This window comes from Nesoenas mayeri (assembly GCF_963082525.1).
Source record: "Nesoenas mayeri genome assembly, chromosome: 5".
Lineage (NCBI taxonomy): Eukaryota > Metazoa > Chordata > Aves > Columbiformes > Columbidae > Nesoenas > Nesoenas mayeri.
The window spans coordinates 68,477,059-68,494,076 of NC_137548.1; the positions used below are offsets into that span (position 1 = coordinate 68,477,059).

At 48.1% G+C, this 17,018-nt stretch overlaps 1 protein-coding gene across 1 annotated transcript in view; it reads right to left on the bottom strand.

The window, feature by feature from the left end:
* Nucleotides 1-17,018, bottom strand: part of PLCB2 (phospholipase C beta 2) — a 59,962-nt gene that overhangs the window by 31,753 nt on the left and 11,191 nt on the right. The window contains exons 4-16 of the mRNA XM_080345701.1: nt 10,672-10,812; nt 10,430-10,509; nt 9,776-9,829; nt 7,871-7,946; nt 7,169-7,269; nt 6,524-6,690; nt 6,197-6,343; nt 5,760-5,917; nt 3,694-3,776; nt 3,230-3,314; nt 1,697-1,868; nt 808-905; nt 1-97 (exon numbers count right to left, since the gene is read on the bottom strand). Coding sequence (XP_080201827.1) covers nt 1-97; nt 808-905; nt 1,697-1,868; nt 3,230-3,314; nt 3,694-3,776; nt 5,760-5,917; nt 6,197-6,343; nt 6,524-6,690; nt 7,169-7,269; nt 7,871-7,946; nt 9,776-9,829; nt 10,430-10,509; nt 10,672-10,812 — 1,459 coding nt within the window. The remainder of the gene's footprint in view (nt 98-807; nt 906-1,696; nt 1,869-3,229; nt 3,315-3,693; nt 3,777-5,759; nt 5,918-6,196; nt 6,344-6,523; nt 6,691-7,168; nt 7,270-7,870; nt 7,947-9,775; nt 9,830-10,429; nt 10,510-10,671; nt 10,813-17,018) is intronic.

Below are 17,018 nucleotides of genomic sequence, written 5' to 3' on the forward strand. Positions count from 1 at the left end.
GGGCAGAGACTTCAAAGGAGTCAAATTTGATGGGCTGTATGTAATTAACCAGGCTGGACATTTCCTCGTACGCTGTCACTTCCAAACCAGCAGTGCCCTGAGCAGAAAACAAAACCCAAGACAAGATAAATGAAGAGTCTTTTCCTAGAGACAAAACAAAACACAGCTCGGCTTCACTATGGCAAAGCTCTGGTGGCTGCCTTGAGCAGAGCACACCAGTTTCTTGGACTTGCTGCTCCTACAGTTACACTGTGGGCAGCGCAGCCAGAGGCACAGTTTCTAGGTAGCTTGGCAAAAACTGAGGCACGCAGAGAGGCATCAGTGTGAAAGAAGCCCAGGACCTCCTTAACCTCTGAAAGCACAGTCTGGGACACACCCAGGACATTGTTTTCCCTCCTCTCTGAGTGACACTGAGGAGATGCAAATGGATTGATTTATTCAAGGGAATGCTGATCTCCTTCCCAATTCAGCAGCAGTACTTCATGTTTCAGCAACAACTTTTATCAGACTGAGGCTAAGCCTCTCCAAACCCCCTGAAGGCACAGAGTTATCATGCAGAATATCAGAGTCAGCAATAACCCTTCTGCCATATTCTCTAAGCCTGCCACATAATTTCTCTTATTCAGTTTCTCCTGCAAGAGTCTTGTTGCATGGGGGAAGGAAAGTCCCCGACTGGTCACAGCATGTTCATTCCCCTTGGCATTCTGGGTTCATCTCTATTCAATATGGTGAGGCCCCAGAGGAAATGGGAGGTCAGAAAAAACAAAACAAAAACCAGACAAGGAACAGAAACAACAGTGACAGCACCTCATCTGACTGCATCTTTTTAAGCTCCTCTTCATCCAGGTTTCCCAGAAGTTCATCTTCTTCCTCTGGTTCCTCTTCAGCCACATCACCTGCCCAAACTAAGCACACACAGGGGCACATATCAGCTGCACACCGAGACAAGCCGTTGCCAATTGTCAGCAATGAAGAGCTCTGCCAAACCTCACCATCAAGTCATGCAGGAGCACTAAGTGGCAGAATCATACCATTTTATTAGTCAAATCCAAATTTGAACTAGCACATAGCACACTCAAGAGGCCACAGGCTCCCATCACACCCCAAGAGTGCCAATCACAGTGCTGATTTCCCAAAGCTCACATACTTCTGTGGGAACAAATGTCCATTTCCAGGTGCTCTGTAGAGGCACTCACCTTGTCTTCATCTGCCTTCATGTGCTCCTACCATGACAGGGGCTAAAAATTCCCTGTTCTTCCCTGAGCCCAAGAGGTGACAGCCTTGAGACTGGAGGAGGGGAGGAGGGAGGGGCTGAAAGCTCTACAAACCTCCAAGAACCTCATGGCGAAGAACAAGGCCATCGTACATTTGTGGTTATCAGAGAGCTACAAGCAGTAAAAATTCCCCACCCTTGCATCAAAGCAATAGCCAGTGTGTATCAATGAATTACCAGCTCATGCTGCCGTACACCTCAGAGCAGGCAAAGAGCTGCTGATGGGCTTTTTTGGCTGAAATGAAGTGTTTGAAAATATTCTGAAGACTTAGTTTCTCTTCCAAGCTTCTACTGCTTCTGGAGATAACTGAGTTAATGACCAGTACCAGCTCGCCTCCAGCTAGTGTTGGGTGATTTGGAAGGCGTCCAGTGGGCCAGACTCGCTCATCTAGCTGTACTGGTCCCATTTCCCTTCAGACATACCAGTATCTTCAGCATCCAGAGGGCCTGGCTGCTCGACGATTTCTGGTTCCACATTCCTCCCTTTCTTCAAAGAGTTCTGCCTCTTCCCAGATACAGACTGCTTCTTTTTGTTCTTAATCAAGATCTTCCCTAAGAGATCCTTAGGACTTGGCAGAGGAACTCCTGGCTTCAGCTGCAACAAATAAACTTCATACTGAATTTTCATCGCAAAGACAGGATTCAAATACTCATCTCTCCTGTTCCTCCCAGTACCGTTCCTCTGGCCATTTGCTGGTACATGGACACAGCTCTCACCCACTGTCTACTTGAATTTCTCCATCTGCCACCATATCCCACTATATCCATGCCATTTTTTCTAAGACTTCACCTTCAGTTTCAGACCAGCATTTTGCACCTCTCAGCCCTCCCATGTTCTGCTGCCTGCACAGGTCGTGCTGTTCCCAGCCACCCATCCTGCAGCACAGCTACAAAAACATCTCCATGTCCTGAAGCCATCCACACACCCCTGGCTTTCACATTCCACCTACTCCCTCATTATCCCAGAGCCTCAGCTCCAGATCAGCACTCAGGCCACATTTAAACACTTTGCCTGCAGCAGATTTGAAAAAAAAAAAGACCCCAGGGTAGGCGTCTCAAGACCAGGATGTGTGACTCAGCCCGCGCTTCTCGACCTCCGCTCCCTGTACAGATAGCAACAGGCCTATTAGTAACACAGCCCCTCCTGTTTCTCCCTATTGCCTGGACAAGGACAAGGGTCTGGACAGTGGGCAACTGCTGATTTGCTCCCTGCTTCCTTTCAGCTCTTCTTGTGATCTCGGTGCTTGAAAACAGATACTTGGGCTGGGTGTCTCAGCTCCCCGCTCCACCACTGATCCCAAGGAACTGCCTCACGCTTTGTGGAACACAGACACTTCCTGTTAGTTGTCAATCAGCATCTGCTCAGAAGGCGGCGGGAGCAGCAGTGTGCCCGGGGATCACCAAAGCTGTCACTGTGTCCACAAAAACACAGGCTTGCACAAGGAAGCTGCTGACAAGGGTGAAGCGGATGGGGAGCTTTACTGAGCTCTCTGAGCACCACGCGATGCACGACACCGCCCTGCCCCTCTCTGCCTGGAAGGGACTATCCCCAGCCTGGCAGCAGGAATGGAGAAGCATTGCTAGGAAGAGCCTGAAGCGCTGCTAAGCTCTTGTTCCTGTTTCTTTCCAAATCCAGAGCTGGCAGACAGATCTGAAACGGTACTGTGTACAAAAATACACTGGCCCCTCTTGGTACAACTGGTATGCCTTTGTTACCCAGGGCTCAGCTTCCAAAGTCACCCAAGTCACAGAGCACTAAATAAGAGCAGACTCAGGCAAGGGCTTAGGAAAACCTCTGTGACTGAGAGGTAATCCATCCATTTGCTATGTTGCTCACCACTATGAACAGTCTTCTTTGTCACTGTCCTTGTAACTGCTGTGCCATCTCCTAGCACCAGAGCGACTGTTTTTCCACCAAGAGCTCTCCCCTAGCCTCCTTCCCCAGCTTCCGCTTACCGGGAATTTTTCCAGCGGCTCTGTCAGCAGCATATCTCCAAAAATGGTTCGGCAGTACTCGGCCATCTTCGCCTGCTGCTTGGGCCTAAGGAACAAAGAGATCAAGCAGGAGTGAACAGGAAAACACATGCCCAAATCTAGAGCTCGGCAAGTGCAACCATCTCAAGATTCCTGTACTCTACCCACCTCCTGCCGTCACTCAGACAGCTGTGCAGATCTTCAAGTCCCATCTCAGACTTATTCCCATCTGTTCATACTCTCCTATCCTGAGCTAAAAGGCTGCACCACCTGTGGTCACTCACACTGTGCAGCCTGTTGCTCACACTTCAGCTCTGACCCACCTCCCATTGCTTCAGAAATCTCAAGCGGTGTTTTGTTTCAGCTCCGGCACTCACTGAAAACCCAGTGGCCCTTTCTGCTCTGGACAACAGAGAACACGATTCTCCCAGTCACCAGATACTCACGAGTCCACGTGGTTCTCAAAGGACAGGATGACAGGGTAGAGGGATGTTTTAAAAGCACTTTCTGCAATGGCCTCAATGGCATCCTAAGGGAGAGGCAATGGACAGGGAAAAGGTCAGCGCTCATTAATTAATAACAGAGCCATGTGGCTGACCTCCCACTGAACCCACCCCAAGCTGGTCACTGTCGGGAGCTTCTCTTTGAAGGAACTAGCCTCCGCCCAGTCAGAAGGGAATAACTGCCTGATCTGTTTCATACCTGCCTGGATTTCCAGCTCCAGGGGATAAAACATGCAATTAAATTCAATAGCTTACATTAAAAATGATGCCAAAGTAAGAATATGAGGTTCTATGTGATTCTGTGATTCTTACATAGTTCAGTGTATACATGAATGAATGTGAAAGCATTTGCCAGAGAGGAAAGCCACTGCCACGAGCACTTTTAATTGGCAGAGAAAGGTGTGTGCAGCACCAGGTCAAACTGCTTGACCTCTGTTTCTACCTGCCTCTGAACCTGTCCAGTTTTCTGTCATTTCACCTGCTTACAAAATCCTTCTGTCTAGCAACAGAGAAAACCAAAATGTTCAGTAACCAGCAGTGCTGACATTTCAAATGCAAATACCATGGAAACGTTCTCAGCATTACTGATGTAAGAGAACATAATCATGTTTTTCCCAAGCCCCTGTTAAACTGCCACAAACTTTCCCCTATTTTCTTTTCTGGTGCTGCTAACTGACATGGTAAACGAGTGTCATTGACTCCTTTGCCATGACAGTCCCCTGCGCCCCCCAAATCCTGCTCCAGCCATGACCTTAGCATGAAGGAGGCTGCCAAAGCTGCTCCTGCACGGACCACTTGCACTTCCTATCACAGAAACACACAAGGTTCAGAGGAGCTGAAAAAACTACTAAAAGGCCACAGGCAATGGTAGAAAAGGGAGAGAGGTGTGGAGGGAAAGATCTACACATCATAGAAAACTAAAACCTGGGCACATGCTGTGTTAACAGGTTATAATTTCCTTGAGGTACAGTCACGTGCTTCAGGAGAACTCTGCAATTAGAGCAGCTACAGCCGGCATTATTTCTCCTGTCTGCAGTGAACCGCTGTGCAAAAGCAGCAGTGGTACTACAGGATTTGGGAAATCACTGACACCGGATATGACAATACCTCTCATCTTAAGGATTGCTTCCCCGCCCCCCCTGCCCCAAATATTTTAGTAATAGTGAAGTGTGGGAACTGGGAGGGAGATATGAAGAAGAATAAACAGCTTTAAATAGAATCTAAAGTGCCTCTGCCCGTTGGCAGCAGCTGTGTTAAAGAGTGCAGAAAAATGTAAGTGTGATGCATTGATTTGTAACCTGCAAGCTGTTTGTAACTTGTGCGGTTACGTGCCCTACATTTCCAAGGGAGAAACAGGCTTCGCACTGTGCTGCTGACGCCTGGGAGCTGAGTCCCTGGGCAGCTGCTGCCCAGTGAGCCACAGGGCAACTGCTCCACTCAACACATTCCACACACTCGTGTAATTACAAAGTAATTGAAAGCTGCTCCTCCACAGCTACAGCGCTTGAGGCTGTGAGCCACGGAAACCTGCTGCAGGCCAGTTAGAACATCAACTCAGTTTAGCCACTTGTTTTCCAAAAGCCATCTTATTTCTTTCTCTGACCTGCATCCATCCATAAATCCACCATTCTTGTGCACCTTCCTGCCCATATATCCATCTGCTGCACAGCCCCGTGTACGCAGGCACATCTACTCTATCATCTCTCCATCAGCTCTACCTGACTGTCCACATTTCCTTCATTCAGTCATCTTCCTCCAGCTAACAACCTCCCTTCTCGACCTCCCACTCCAAAAACGTACATAAATGCCAACCTATTGCAGATTTGTTCATCTTTCACACCATCTACACATTCATTCCCTTGTCATCTCACCATCAATCTTTTCTGCTCAAACACCTTTGCCCTCAGCCCATCCATCTGACGGTTCCCTCAGCCAGGCTCCTCAAACAGAGACCAGCCTAAAACTGAGCAGGGGAAAGCAAGTTTGGAGAAAACTCCTTCTTTTCGTACCTTGAAGAGGATCTCAGTTGTCATGGTGAACCCGTGAGTGATGATGGGCTCCTCATCTGGGGGACGGCCCTTCCAGCAGTCCAGCTCCACGCAGCGGCAGCCAGCCAGCAGCGTCTGCCGGTACATTTCGGGAGAGGAGATACCGGAGAACTGACCAGCTGCGGAAGAGCAAACAGAGGGAGGCTCAGCATCAGCTGTTCACACAAGACAGGAGCGACAGAACTCTCTGCCACCCTTGAGCAGGTGAATGTGGCAGACTGACAAGACGTTTTTGGTTACAGGGTCACATTTCTTCTTCCTACACAGCATTTAAGTGCCAAGCTCCTCGGGGTGAGTGCAGCCCTCGGCCCTCCGAACTTCAGGGCAGATGCACCTGCCCAACTGTAGGTTCATTCATCCCCCGGGTGGTGGTACACACGTGTTGGAACTGCCCCTACCTGTTAAATATGTGTTGTGTGATGAATTGATGAAGTAGTGTGAGAGCGGCTGGGTCATGTCCTGGTACAGCATCAGTTTGTCCAGTGCTATGACATTGTTCTCAGGGCCACAGAGAAACCAGACCATCCCCTCCGGAGACAACTGCCCTACACGGAAAACAAAGCTGTTAACGTAACAGTTCTGAAACAAAATGGTTCTGGCAGCTCTTTCCTGGTGCACTGGAATACAGTGACTTGGGAGATCTGGGCCAATTGCTCCAGAAGGTGCAAGAACCTCTGCCATTTTCATGCTAGCTATAGCAAGACCTTGGGCTGAACGAGACTCACCCCTTTGGATGTTGATCCCGCTGGGCTCATACTTCTCTATCAGGCTCTGTACCTGCTCAGGTTTGGCTGGCGGGAAAAGGATGTCATTGAGGCGAGAGTCCCGCTGCTTCTTGTTGATAAACTTTGCCAAGTGCTCCTTGGTCATGTAGGGCTTTGCTTTTAAATGGCTGAGGTGAGAGAATGACAGAGGAACAGGGGTAAGGCCTATGCATCACCCAGAACTGGATTTCAGACCACACTGAATTGCTTGCCCTGTGAAATCAAGCCCATTTAAGAAGTCGCAGATTTATCTACTTGTGAAAAAAAGGTCACTGGCTACGTGTGAGGATCTACGGTTCTCCCAGCGTACATGGCCTCGTTTGCCACAAGCAGCATCCCACTGGCATGATCCAGTGCTGACCTGGAATCAGCGCTCTGGATGGGGACAGTGAAGAGTCCCTGCAGCACAGTGAGGTCTCATCCTTTTTAATTCCTTTTTATTCAGGCAGTGAGTGAAAGCGTTAGGTGAACCGGCATTGCTTTGTGACCTGGCTTCCTGTTCTTCTAAGGCCTAAGACCAGATAAACCACATAGTGTAAAATCCCCTTGCCACTCTTTCTTGCCACAAGAGATCAAGTTCTCTGCTGCGGCTTGAGGGAAACTTACTGTGAGGTAAATATCTCATCAATCTCAGGCCGTGGACACAGATTCATGAGGAAAGTTTTATACACTGTCTCGGGGAAGTCCTCTGGGTTGATGGCATCATTCTGCGAATGCAACAAAGACATGACAACATCACAAACCCACTACAGCTTTCGCCTCTCCATCAACACCCACAGTTCAGCACTTCTTTGTGACAATGTAAGCGACTGGAACATCTGGTAAGGTGTCTAGGAAAGAGCAGAGGGAGTGGAGAGGCACCACGATGCCTTGTTTCAGGACAGACAGTTATTTAAACTGCTCCTTGGTGCCTCCTGTGCGATGGTATAAAGCTAACGCGCGATGCAGTGGCGGAAGCTGTCCGAGGCCTGTGCTGTGCTCAGCGGGTTGGCAGACGTGCCAACATTAACCGTCACATCTGCTGCTTCAAAGAGCAGACAGGGAGGCGGGTGGAAGGGAACCTGCTGCTTCTTGTGCCGCGGAGTGCAAGGGCTGAGCCGCAACCATTGCTGAAATACAAACAGTGAGGACTGATCTTAGCGGCCTTATGGTTAAGGTATAGCAGCTAGTGGTAAGGAAAAGGTTTCACAGTAACTGAGAGACTCTGGGCTGACGTTTTTTTTCATAGCCAAGGCCATCACAGCCAGGGTAGGTAAAAAGATTATTCTCAAACTAGTGAGACCTTTGGCTACCTAGCAAAAGCCTTACCTTGCCCTTTGGAAGATGACAAGCACTTAATGCTGCTTCCACCCTCTTTCTGTCTGCAGGAAACATCTGAAAAATACTGACCAGGCACAGAAAAAATAAATCACCGTAACATAAGAGGAGTGAAACTGGAAAGCCTGGGTTTGGGTGGCTGCTCTTTGCTATACTATGGAACAGTAACGATAAGTCGTCTCCCCAGCTTTCAGACTATCCCCGTCAGCAGCCAGGAGGTCTGCTCTGTGGAGAGATTTACAAGTCAGCTCTATTAACCTCCTGGCATCTCAGGTGCTCACAGCCAAAAACGGGGCACAAAAAGAGCCGAATGTTTTGACAGGTGGGAAAGCGGCCAGTGGGAGCTGCAGCAGCCGTATGCAAACTCGGTGCATATTGGCTCCCAAGTGCCCTTTGCAAGGCAAAAACTGCAGCACCCTTGTTCTGATTCAAAAGGGACTGAAATGTCTAAAGAGAAAGGCAGGTGCTCAGTGGAATTTTCAGAATTCAGACACAGAGTTTTGAAAGCCTTACATATACCTGGAGATACTGAATATTTTTATGAACCTGGCTCTTAATCTGGGCCATTTAATGGTCTAATGTTTTACACAATAAAGCATTTTTACCACTCTGCAAGAAAGACAGACCAGGGCATTAAAGAGAGTTACAGCCTGTACCAGATATTTTTTCTAGCTTATTTCAGAAGAACAAGCTGTTTTCTCTCTGTAGTAATGCTACCTTGCTTGCATTTTAAAGACCAATTCAAAGTACGCTTCCCTAGTGTGAGTTATTCATTAAAGACCTATACATTTTTTAAAGCCCTTTGATGAATACACTGGTTTCTGACAGAATGAAATTCTGCTGGTTGGTGGTTCAGAAAACAAATAACAAAAGATGTTTATTGTTGAACAATGATCAACCATCCAGGAGCGCATTTAGCCAGCATAGACTTAATCTAGAATTGTTATGCAATATACCACGCAGTAGGCAGCGTATTTATTACAGGTGATTAGCGCTTGCCTCTTGAGATGCTATAAACACAGCATAAACCTAGAAGCAGCGCGGTTCAAACCTTCCCAGTGAACACCCACAAGTGCACTATCTGCAGGTCCTTATTCTTAAAACAAAAGATAATTTAGGCAGCGAAAAGGGAATTCAACATGGCAGTGCAGCCTTTTGTCATTCCACGAGCTGAATCGGTATGGAGGAGCCATAGGATCAGCCACGGAGGGATTTTACTAGGTAAGACACTGACTGACACAAAATCAATTCTAGATTCATGCCATGCAGTGCAGGGGAGAAGTAACAGGCTGGTTTCTGCTTTGGCAAAGTAGCCTTGGCTTATTCAGGCAGCAGCCTTGGGGACAGCGAAGGGCAAATCTCCCCTGTTGTGTAAACACTGGCCCAGAGGTCTGGCCACAGAGCCTGCGTCCCTCTCACGCAAATCCAGCGCAAACACTGAGGATAGCGGAGGTACACCTGTGAGGAACGAGCAGAAGCTATGAACCCCTGCCTCAGGCTGGCCAGAGTCAAGCAAAAAGTTCTCCAAACACAGAACTCCGTATATGAAAGGTAAAATAGGTCCTACACCCACCTTTCAATTCAGGTTTGAAAACAATCTGTGATCAGAATTTTAGCAAAGTTGCTTGGTTTTGTTGATCATTTCTTGGCAACAGCCAGGAAGTGAAATCCATGGCTGTTGAAGGCAATTTCTTGCTGCAGATGAAGACCAGACTCAAATGATGTTCAGGCCCTTCCTTGGGAGGAACATAGGTGCAGCCTGAATCCTCAGAGAATGATCTCTGCCTCTTGGCTGCACAAGGAGCAGGCGGCTGGAGCCACTGGGCAGCCAAGCTCTTAGCAGCTGCTCTGCCTTTCCTCTGACTGAACCACGACACAACAAACAGCCATACTCACTTCCTGACGGGGATCTTTCCCTCTGCATTAAGCTGCATCTTGAGCTTCACCAGGCTGTCAAAAAAAGATTATGAAAATGCACTTGTACACTCTGAGGTCCTGTTAAGTAAGGGGAAAGAAAAAACAGGCAACTGGGAAAACAATCTAACAGTTAACTGAAAATCAGGGCCCTACAGACCATCAGCTTAACCTCAGACAGAACCTGTTCCTGTTCCTTGGCAAGGAGAAACAGGTAAATTACAAGATCTCCGATACCAGAAAGATTCCTCTGAAACATGATACATATGTAAGATAACGATATCCCCTATTATTTAGCATTCCTCAGTGATCCCAGGCTGCTGCCAACCAAACAGTATTACTGAGCCAAGAAAAAGAGGCAGCACTTTGTAGGGGTGAGTGCTGTGGGACACACTTGAGGCTCAGAATTGCAGTTTAATAGCACAGGTGTGTTTGGCTGGCTCAAGCACTTCTGTGCCACTCAGTCGTCGTGCAGCATATGGCCCAACTGCCAACCTCCTGCCCAGGAGCGGGCCCAAGACTTATTTCGGAGGCTGCCAAAGGACCAGGATGCCGAGATGCCTTTTCCTTCTAGTATAGACAGAAAGGGCAGGACATGAATGTTTCAGGGAACAAAGTCTGTCAGAAATCACTTACATTTTCTCTAGGAAGGTGTACCGAGAAGCGTTGTACGTGAGGGGATTCCGAACAATGGCCATAATATCCTCAGCCCAGCTCTGGGAACAAACACACAAGGCAGAGGCAGTTGGGCATTATGGAACTGCACAGAGTACACAGAACATCCTGTGTTCCCTGCCTTCCCCTCTTCTTTCCTGCTCCCCATTAGCACCCCAGCCCTTACTGTTCCTCAGTGCCTCCTCGCCCTCAGCACCCAATACCTTGCCAACATTCTCCTTGTAGGACACAAAGTTATGGAAAGTGAGGTCCACCATGTCAGGGCCAGACACAACAGTCAGAGTCTTAAGCAGGAAGGTGCTGTGAGGGTAATCCAAGTTAAAAACCTCCCGGAGCTTCTGGCACTGCAAAAGAAGCAGAACAGACAGGGATGAAGGAAGAATGAGGGAAACCACACCTAGAAAAGAGAGCACCCAACCCAAACATTGACCCAAATTCACAGCAAGCTTTTCAAGAGCTGCAAAATTGTTTAATGTGATCTTCCTTTTCTTGGCTTTCCTTATTTGTCATTGTTGTTCTGGAGCCTACATGACCCGGATCTTCCATGGACAAAAGCCTGGTGACTAACATCACTGCCCAAACATGCCATTTTGGTCTTTGGGCTGATCTTAAAGAAATTCCTTCTGAAACTTCAGCCTGAGCCTGCAGACAAGGAGGTGAGCATTCCGCCTGCTCACGCCACAGCTGCATAACAAGCTTATTGCATTTGTCAAAACATATACCAAGAAATTCTTTGTCTCTGTCTACTCTGCCGGAGGCTGTCCTGGGGAGACCTCTACCCCTGAGACCCCAGATGAAGCCAGGTCAATGGAGGAGTTTGCTTTAGTCAATGAGGACTGGGTTAGGGAGCAATTAAATAGTCTGGACATCCATAAATCCATGGGTCCAGATGGGATGCATCCACGGGTGCTGAGGGAGCTGGCTGAAGTCATTGCTGGACCGCTCTCCATCATCTTTGCCCAGTCTTGGGAAACGGGAGAGGTGCCTGAGGACTGGAGGAAAGCAAATGTCACTGCAGTCTTCAAAAAGGAGGACCTGGGTAATTATAGACCGGTCAGCCTCACCTCTGTCCCTGGGAAAGTAATGGAACAGCTTATCCTTGGTGCCATCTCAAGGCATATCAAGGATAAGAGGGTTATTAGGGGCAGTCAGCATGGCTTTACCAAGGGTAAGTCATGCTTGACCAACCTCATAGCCTTTTATGAGAATGTAACAAGGTGGATGGATGATGGCAGAGCGGTGGATGTGGTCTGCCTTGACTTCAGTAAAGCCTTTGACACAGTCTCCCACAGCATCCTCACAGTTGAGTTGAGGAGCTGTGCTCTAGACAATAGAGTAGTGAGGTGGGTTACAAACTGGCTTAAGGAGAGAAGCTGGAGAGTGGTAGTCAATGGTGCGGAGTCCAGTTGGAGGCCAGTATCTAGTGCAGTGCCTCAGGGGGCAGTACTGGGGCCAGTATTATTCAGTATATTCATTAACGATTTAGACGAGGGAATAGAGCGCACCATCAGCAAGTTTGCTGATGACACCAAGCTGGGAGGAGTGGCTGACACGCCAGAGGCTGTGCTGCCATCAGAGACCTGGACAGGCTGGAGAGTTGGGTGGGGAATAACCTGATGAAATTTAACAAGGGCAAGTGTAGAGTCCTGCATCTGGGCAGGAACAACCCCAGGTTCCAGTATAGGTTGGGAAATTACATATTAGAGAGCAGTGTAGGGGAAAGGGACCTGGGGGTCCTGGTGGACAGCAGGGTGACCATGAGCCAGCACTGGGCCCTTGTGGCCAGGAAGGCCAATGGTACCTGGGTTGTATTAGAAGGGGGGTGGTCAGTAGATCGAGAGAGGTTCTCCTTCCCCTCTACTCCACCCTGGTGAGACCACATCTGGAATATTGTGTCCAGTTCTGGGCCCCTCAGTTCCAGCAGGACAGGGAACTGCTGGAGAGGGTCCAGCGCAGGGCAACAAAGATGCTGAAGGGAGTGGAGCACCTCCCTTATGTGGAAAGGCTGAGGGAGCTGGGGCTCTTTAGTTTGGAGAAGAGGAGACTGAGGGGTGACCTTATTAATGTTTATAAATATATAAAGGGTGAGTGCCGCGAGGATGGAGCCAGGCTCTTCTTGGTGGCAAACAATGATAGGACAAGGGGTAATGGGATCAACCTGGAACACAAGAGGTTCCACTTAAATTTGAGAAGAAACTTCTTCTCAGTAAGGGTGACAGACACTGGCCCAGACTGCCCAGGGGGGTTGTGGAGTCTCCTTCTTTGGAGACATTCCAACCCGCCTGGACATGTTCCTGTGCGACCTCACCTGGGTGTTCCTGCTCCAGCAGGGGGATTGGACTGGATGATCTTTTGAGGTCCCTTCCAATCCCAAACATACTGTGATACTGTGATTATCACATACTGTGATACCTTTTGCTGTAACCTCCCTCCACCACAAGAAAGACATTGCTCAGGACACAGAAGGTCTACCAGCTTTAGAGCTGCTGACTGGCAGGATGGGCTCTCTCCCTTCAGTCACATTTTCTGCTAGTTGTCAGTTGCTAGAAGTGGTTTTTTCCATCGCAATTGCGGTATCCTACAGTGATGGCTCACCAGAGATTTGTTAAGTGTAAGGCTCATCCGATTAGTCATACTTGGATTTCATCACCATATGAAAGTATTTATAGAATCCCATTAAATTATTTAGCATTTTCTGCATTCCTACATAAGGCTTCACTAAGCCAAGGTAACCTGTAGTTGTACTGACAGTTGCTACTTATAATGAAAGGATAATATTCCCACGTCCTGGAATAAAGCACAGCAATTCATTATCTAAAGCGCAGGATAAATCCATATCAAAGCACGCGGGGAGGCTGCGAGAGCACCTGCTCCTTCACAAACTAAGGGCAAAATTCCTCCTCCGGGATTGTTGGCAGAGCAGGTCAGACTCCCAGTGGAACCTCAGAGCCGGAATCGGAGCCCTGGCTGGATGCACAAACCTACAGTTAGACACACGGCCGAGTTACAGCGTTTCAACAAGTTAAAACAGCAGTAACACCTTAACACAGTAGATATCATGTTAACTTCAGTAAAAGAAGTTTTGCCTAAATGACTCTATGTTTGCTATAAACTTTAAGAACGTACGAAGTCAGTCTCTGCAGTGCAGCTCGTGTTTGGTGACTTGTTAAGCTGCTACTAACTGGAGAATGTCTGAATCTGTGCTAGCTGAAGCAAGCAAAGCCCCCGATCTTAGACTTCCATAGACCTCAATTTAGCCCAAACCAACCAAAACCCCCTATATGCAACCATCTGTTTGCATCCTGTTGTGAGTCACATGGAAACAAAGTCATCTCTGCCCTGGAATTTTCTCTTTATGTTTGGACCGCAATAGCGGGAACCCCAAAGCAGCTGAGCCTCAGGCACTCTTACACATCTGCTCGGTGTCACATATAGGGCTGCGTATGTATTTTAGAAGGTACTCTGCAGACTTTTTCTACTGCATTTTTCCAAATTTCTGGAGCATTTGCAGTTTTGACACATCTGTAGCAAACAGGCATCTTTAGGAAAACCATGATGGGCTGGATCATAGCTCAGGATCACCTACACTGCTGTCTTTCACTTCACAAAAGCAGCTCTCCACAGCAGTAACTTTGAAACCTGCATAATCCAAGAGCATTTGGAGGGAAAGAAGGGGGAAGCCAGTCAGCCACCCACAAGATTTGCCTATTTTCTAACAGTTCAGGAATTTCCAAAATGCCTCATTTTTGCTTCAAGAACAATTGTCCTTGACAGAAGTGAGCAGCACCCACATACCCACACCTCCTTTCCAGGCTCAGAGCATCTTCTTGATGGAGCTTAACTTTTCATTGCAACTGTTAGGATTTGAACTTCAAATTTGAACTTCATCTTGCAAACCCACTGGCATTTGTTCAGCTTCCTTACCTCCAGTGTTGTAAATCAGACAAAGCTAAGACAATAGAGAACTTGTGGTTTATGCTGAACTCATTTCCTGTATTTGTTACAAAGGGGCTCCTCCCAGCCCTTCCTTCTCTGCAAGCTGGTGTCGCTGGGCTCTCCAGCAGCTGTTTCTGTTCAGGCCATGGCCCCCGCAAGCTGAAATCAGAGCATCTGCCAGATAAAGCTGCCACACGCTGTGCTCCGTAACGGCCTGATATCTGATCACCTTCTCAGGAGCTGCTCATGGTGAGCCATAGCCCATGCAGCTTGTCATATGCCATACCCTTGAGCAGCAGCAACTTCTGACACCTCCTCACACCTCGGTGAAGCTGACAGCTTCATCCTATGAGAGGGAAACTGCAGCAGGGAGAGGAATGGATGATCTCATTAGGGATCTAAATTGGGTCATATTTTCCCAGCGACTGACTTCCTGCCAGGCCGTAAGCAAGTCGCTCGCTCACTGCGTGCTGCCGACTTTACGTGGAGATTATCTCCCTCCCGGGATAAATGCAGCAATGTTGGCGTGACACTGAATGAAGATGGCAAGAGAGGCCCAGTGACGGCATCCAAAAGCACTGAACGTGATGCCACATCTTGGCTCTTTCATAACCTGTGCTCCTTTAGCACCTTGTACTGCAGTTTTGCTACGTCATTACTGAGTGTCACGTTGCAGGTGGCCGTAAAGGAAAAATAGGAATTGCTATGTGAAAAGCAGGACAACCACATTAGCCATGCAAATCAGAAGGGAAACATGCTTAGCAAATCCGCTTAAAAAAACCCCAAACAGAAAGCAATCCACCGGCAGAGCGGCTGAAATGGATCCAGCTTGCATTTCACTTCCCACCCTCCTCATTTCCCCAAAACCCTCATCTGTACAAACCACATTCATAGTCCAGAGAAAAGCAAATTCTCACGCAAATATAAACAAAGAGCCAGGCCTGATGCAAGAGACAGAGACAGCCTGTCCTTTCCCTACTTGAAATGGGACACGGCCCCAGGACAGCCAGGATTTGCCACAGCTGCACGCACGGACTGCACTCGGACAATTCTGCATCTCCATGAAACGTGCGTACTGATACAGAGCTTGGGGTATTAGATGACAGGAGTTGACAGCAAGTCTTGTCTTTAGAGAAGAAAGGTCTTGCTTCGTTGCCAGAAGGGAAAGGCAGCACCAAGGCCATTCAAATGCCTTTGGCTCTGCAGGTAACCCTTCTGTCCTCGTTAGCAGCACTGCTCCATCGTGGGATTCGGCAACAGGACCAGCCTGTCTCTGCCCAAGTATCTCAGCGAGGTGAGGCAGAAAAAATACACAGAGGAAGCACTCTCAGCTCTCCTCGCTGTCTGATCTAAAGGAACCAGAAAATGCAGCACTACACAGATTCATGTGTCACAGAATAACCCATAGCATTCTGGAACTGAGCAGGAACAGCCTGCGAGGGAGAGCTGCAGGCTGGGCACCCACAGTAACTGCTGTCCCTGTGCTCTAAGAACTCGTGCTGTAGAAAGATGGAAGAGGCAGAAGGGCCCAGCATGGCAAAAGGCCAATATTGAGATGTTACTGTTTACTTGCTAGGCCTCTGTTCCACTATTTATAAATCCTTTGCAAACCACAGGCTTCTACCCGCTCTTCTCTTGCATGCACACCTATCAGTTTGTCTCCATGCAGTCTCTTGTGATCATTCTTTTATTTGAACATCACCTTTGTTTAGTTCCATCCTGTGCCGGTGCACGTTGCTGAATCCACAGTGTAGGGCTGAGATGATGCTCAGTACCCCGAGCTGCCGCCATCCCCCTGCGGCGCAGAGCGACTGACCACGCACAACGTGTTCAGAGTGCACAGCTCCGCTCTGAGCACACTGTCTGTGCTCCCCGCATTGGCGGTGCCTCAACACTACTCGTCCCACTTCATCATCTCAACATACAACCTGTGGAATACCTTGATATATTCCTCTCCCTTGTGCATGTTCAGAGTCTGCATCTCTGGGTTCAGTAACAACAAAATGTGTGTGGAAGATGAAACTGTTTCACAATCGTGACAGTCAGAAAATACAACTTCTGTTTTTATGGAAAACTATGCTTGTTTCAAAGCCAATGCCTGCTGACACATCTAAACAAACCTGAGATGAAGCCAACAGCCCAGCAGTCTGGCCTAAAACATCATGTATTTTGGTCCTAATTATTTCATTTTCTAGGGTCTTGGTGGGTCAGAATAAAACAAAATGGAGCAGCCATTATTGTTCCTCGTTACTGAAAGGAAAACACAGAATTACATTGTAAATAACATCTTGATCTGCTTCGGCATGCTGCTGAACTACATTCAATAGCTTTTTATCTTGTCTCATTTACATTGAGTTCCTGCTAATTCTTATCTTTATTACTCTTGAACATGTGCCAAAGTTCATTCTGCCCTGTCTTTCCAAAAAGATTTCCATGGAGAAAAAACACTGCAGAACACTGAGTAGCTCTCAAAGAAAATAGAGCAAAGGGGATGAGAAGAGAAAATCTGCACGTGCATCAGAAAGGTCACAGGAGGACTGGAGGGTTGTGTGCGTTCTTATGTGTCAATAAGGCGCAGGGCAACAGCTCGGGAGGGAAGACGAGAGTCTCCGCT